This window comes from Lactuca virosa, chromosome 8 (genome assembly GCF_052849685.1).
Source record: "Lactuca virosa cultivar CGN04683 chromosome 8, Lactuca_virosa_CGN04683_v6, whole genome shotgun sequence".
Taxonomy (NCBI): domain Eukaryota; kingdom Viridiplantae; phylum Streptophyta; class Magnoliopsida; order Asterales; family Asteraceae; genus Lactuca; species Lactuca virosa.
The window spans coordinates 3614182-3619041 of NC_136433.1; the positions used below are offsets into that span (position 1 = coordinate 3614182).

General features: G+C 34.2%; 1 protein-coding gene across 1 annotated transcript; it reads left to right on the forward strand.

The window, feature by feature from the left end:
• The first annotated feature begins 877 nt into the window (after positions 1 to 877).
• LOC145134211 (phospholipase A(1) LCAT3-like) lies at positions 878 to 4433 on the forward strand. Its single transcript, XM_079069087.1, has 11 exons — positions 878 to 1195; positions 1694 to 1785; positions 1895 to 2022; positions 2118 to 2253; positions 2397 to 2448; positions 2709 to 2809; positions 2926 to 3105; positions 3172 to 3329; positions 3801 to 3855; positions 3965 to 4018; positions 4104 to 4433. Exons 1-11 carry the CDS (start codon positions 979 to 981, stop codon positions 4275 to 4277), a joined length of 1347 nt encoding a protein of 448 aa, XP_078925213.1. The 5' UTR covers positions 878 to 978; the 3' UTR covers positions 4278 to 4433.
• The last annotated feature ends 427 nt before the right edge of the window (positions 4434 to 4860 follow it).

A 4860-nucleotide genomic window follows, 5' to 3' on the forward strand; every position in this document is an offset into this window, starting at 1 on the left:
ATGTCTGGTATGTTCTCTATTTATATACAATAGGATGGATTTTACACTTTTTTTTAATGGGTGAAACGAATCCCACTTCATCATTTTGGAATGTATGGTTAGAATTGAATCTGTAATACTGCACTTTTATTTCTTTTCATTATTGTAGATTTTTCCCTGTCACTAGATACTACTATCAACCTGCCCTTTTGATCAGTTAAAGCCAAAGGCACATGCAACATCGTAATAGGATTGTTTAATTCAAATTCAATGGAATTGCAGGAACTTGCTTTTACTTCGTCGTTATTTGTATTAGATAGGTTTGAGTGTTGTTTATTCAACTACAAGTAATCTGTTATTTCTGCATTTAATTTTAGTTAGATACAATAAATAGCAACCTACTTTCATAACTATGTCTATTGTTTGATCCTCCTGTTATAAGAGAACATGAGTGCAGCAACAGACATCTGCAAGAAAATCATTCACGACCACCAAGCCTCATGACGAAGCATACCACACCAACTCTTTTGTAATTAGTAGTCATCCCTTAATGAATGGACACTTTTGTAATCGAATATCAACTAATGAATGATATCTTTTGATCCTTATCGCCTAATATATTTATCTGTTACCACTAATTCTAATGAATGATATCTTTTGATCCTTATTCCCTAATATAATTATCTGCTCTATTAATAGATTCTTAAATAGATACGAAATATCTTGAACAAAGGTTACAACGGATATCATAGGAACACATCTGGTCCCTCTGCCACGCTTCGCGGGTTACCAATCTAGTTGTCATTAAGACAAAGATCAAATCACCGAGTCATCGCAAATCTTTCGGCTACAATTTTCTACTTCCTTTTCTTTCTTGATCTAACTTTATACTATATACTATATTTTATAATATAATCTTACGACTTCTCCTCCTACAAGGAAACTCCTAACTACTCACGTGCTACATTTCCCATTGCCCGAAGGAGGAGGAATTAAGAAATGGTGGGCGGAAAATGGTGGTGCTTCGACAATCGGAGTTCCGGTGCCGATGTGGCTGATCTTAACCCGATACTTCTGGTGAGTGGCGTTGGTGGGACTATTTTGAATTCGAAGCCAAAGAGCTGGTTCGGGGTCACGACCCGTGTTTGGGTCCGTATTCTTCTTGCTGATTTGGAGTTCCGAAAGAGAGTCTGGTCCCTCTACAATCCCGACACTGGTGCATTCTCTTTCTCTCTAAAATCTCTACGCTTTGTGGCCTTTTTTAAACGTTTCTTTCTTTTAACTAACTGGGTTTAAAGGAAAACATCGAAGCTTCCATATACAGTTATACAGGCCTTTTTTTTTTTGGATATGAATCAAGCTGATCTTTTGTGTTTTTGTGTTAATGGGTGATTCTTTGTGGAATCAAATGAGGTATCTAAAATTCTGCTGTCATGTCTTTACCTGCAGTAGTTTTAATTTTCGTTTTTCCCTTTTGGATCTGTGGGTAATTGAAATCTCATGGGATTATATTAAGGGTTCTTAATCTGTTATTTCAAATGGTTATAGCAGGTAAGTGAGTTATTACTTATTTGATTAGCAGCAGGTGGCTGTCTTAATCAAATCAATTTAGTTATGCTAATCAAGATAGTGATGAAATGTGAAATGAATTGAATATGGGGATTTTATTAAATGGTACACTAACAAGTACATGTCATGTGTTTTGGATTTTCAGGCTACACTGAAGTATTGGACGATAGTTCTGATATTGTGGTTCCACAAGATGATTATGGACTATATGCCATTGATATTTTGGATCCTTCATATGTAAGTTACTAGCATTTCACTATTATGTTTTACTTTTTTATCAACTGCATACAAGAATAAGTACTGTCTTGTATATTGATATAAATTCTGGTATATTTTGGCTTTTCAGTGGATAAAATGTTTACACGTGACAGATGTATACCACTTCCATGACATGATCGATATGCTTATTAAATGTGGATACAAGAAAGGAAGCACGTTATTTGGATATGGATACGACTTCCGACAAAGCAATAGGTAGGTCACTTGAGCATTTTTGGTAATTAAGGGAGCATGTGTCTCAAAAAAATTCAAAAGAAAATAAACCAAGTGACATGTATTTTTGTTGGCAGAATTGAGCAGTCAATGGATGGTCTCAAGGAAAAGCTAGACACTGCATATAAAGCTTCCGGGGGTAAAAAAGTCAACCTAATATCACACTCGATGGGTGGATTGCTAGTATCATGTTTCATATCACTCCATTCTGATGTATGAAAATACAACCATTGAATGTTTTTTTTACCTGTTTATCACACAAATGTGCTGTAGTAATATGAAGAACATGACATGTGATCTACTTGCTTGCTAATATATATATATATATATATATATATATATATTATATAATATAGGTCTTTTCCAAGTATGTGAATAAGTGGATAACCATCGCAACCCCTTTCCAAGGTAAGACCCATTTTTATTAACTGTTATTATTTTCATTCCACCAATATTTTAATTGTCACTGTTGTTTTGCATAAATGATGTTAAAGAATATTTTTATGTGTGGTCCAAGAAGAGATTATCCCTGAAACCAAGTATGTGTGCTGTGTGCATCTGTATCATATTTACATCTTTTAATTTTTGCACATGAGGGAGTAGTAAATACTAAATACTAAATACTAAATACTTTTGAGCAAGCTAATGTTTAGGTATATGTGTATCAGGTGCACCAGGATGCATCAATGATTCTCTGTTAACCGGATTACAGTTTGTGGATGGACTTGAAAGCTACTTCTTTGTGTCAAGGTGGTCAATGCATCAACTGGTATTCTTTTTTTTTTTGTCATTCGTCTCCTGGTTTAAAATAATCGTGACTTGAAACAAAAGATTCATTAGCTATAAAAATGAAGGTGATTCAGTTCTCTCCTTTTGTGCTTTTAGTTGGTGGAATGTCCATCAATATATGAGATGCTGCCTAATCCCGAATTCCAGTGGAAAAAACAACCTGAAATTGTGGTTTGGAGAAACCGTTCAGAAAATGGACAAGATTCATCCAGACTGGAAACTTATGACCCATCTGGTTGTGTGGGGCTGTTTGAAGAAGCATTGAAGGGCAATGAGGTAATTTACATATGTCCCAAAAACGAGTCAACAACATAATCTGAATTATTTGTGTAAACTTGACAGATAGAGTATAACAAGAAGACAATACCTTTGCCATTCAATTCTTCCATCTATAAATGGGCAGCCGCTACACGCAAGATGCTAAACAGTGTGCAGCTCCCCGAAGGGATTGATTTTTATAACATTTATGGAACATCATTGGATACCCCTTTTGATGTTTGGTATGTTATAATATATGAATCCGTTAAATGTTTATCAATGCGTCACTTTTTTACCAACTTATGCAAAAATGTTTCTTTTTAGGGCAAATGTCAGATAAATATTGTGCTTTTCTGACATTTGCCTTTTTATCTACAAATTTATGGGACAAATGTTTCAGTTTTACAAGTTTATGCAACTGACGTTTTAAACGGTTAAAAAACACAAGTTGTTATATAATTAGAATGAAATGCGCTTGCAGATTTCGTCTAAAAAACCACTTTGCTGTATAAATGGGGAAAAAATTGAAACTTCACCACATAAACAAGTATTTATACCCTTTTTTGAATTAGACTTGTAAATTTCCAGCACTGTGCCCCTTCTTTGCATCACTAATACTACTTGGTCCATGATTATGATTATGATGTTTATTGTGTTTTGTGTTTGTGATTGAAAACTTGTGTGTGCTCAAATATATATACACTCATCTGCAGTTATGGATCGGAAACTGATCCAATCAATGACCCATCTGAGATATGTCACACATCAGTAAGTCTTTAAAATCCTTTACCTATATTATATCTGGCATCACCTTCCTTCCTTGCTCTCTCTCTCTGGACATATTTATCTATTTTTTTTTCTTTTTACTTTTTTGCAGCCTGAATACTCATATGTGGATGGAGACGCTACAGTTCCCGCTGAGTCAGCAATGGTACTTACTGTACCCTGCCTTATTTCTCATATGTTAAATGTAGTGTGTGTATTTAAGTGGCATTTCATTTAAACATATACAACAGGCAGATGGATTTCCAGCAATAGAAAGGGTGGGGATCCCTGGTGCTCATCGGGGACTATTAAGAGATGAAACTGTATTTGAATACATACGCAAGTGGTTGGGACTCCAACAACAGAGCAACACTACACGTGTTAGTGTTAAAACCTCCAAAGTTGTTGATGTTGGTTTGGGTTGAAGCTTTTGGTTTGTGGTTAATAATGATATATCGTTGTGTGTTGTATTTTAACTTATCATTTAGCAATTCATGATGCCAAGTTATTGCCGATGTGGATAATTAGAAATTACTTTTTTAGTTCTTGTATGTAATCAAAACTTTCTACTTTGGTGGCTATTTTTTTTCCCATTCTGTACAATATGTGATCTATAACAAACGTAAAAAAGGAAGGTTGTTTCATTTAACATCCTAAATTTCAAACCATTTTTTTTTAAAATAAATAATAAATCATCCAAAACCATTTTCATAAAACTCAAGTATCAAGTTGTTTCAAATTCATAAAACCATATTATAAAAATCACAAAAACAACGGAAGTGAAAAAAGTATGATCATCAATGATAGGTGTACGTTACAATCGGACTTTTTTTCACGATCACATAACTACTTGAAAAAATATTTAATCAACAATTCTAAATCTGAAAAACATTTAATCAACAATTGTAAGCATAAAACTTTGAGTTCCCCAACATACCACATACTGCAATACACATACAAATACAAAACATACAAATAAAGGCGCTTGAATCTAGTGCTGATCCACCT

Coding starts and splice junctions, on each gene's coding strand:
- LOC145134211 (XM_079069087.1), top strand. CDS start 979: ATGGTGGGCGGAAAATGGTGGTGCTTCGACAATCGGAGTTCCGGTGCC. Junction 2,810..2,925: donor GGTGGTCAATGCATCAACTG/GTATTCTTTTTT, acceptor TTGTGCTTTTAG/TTGGTGGAATGTCCATCAAT. Junction 3,106..3,171: donor AAGCATTGAAGGGCAATGAG/GTAATTTACATA, acceptor TAAACTTGACAG/ATAGAGTATAACAAGAAGAC.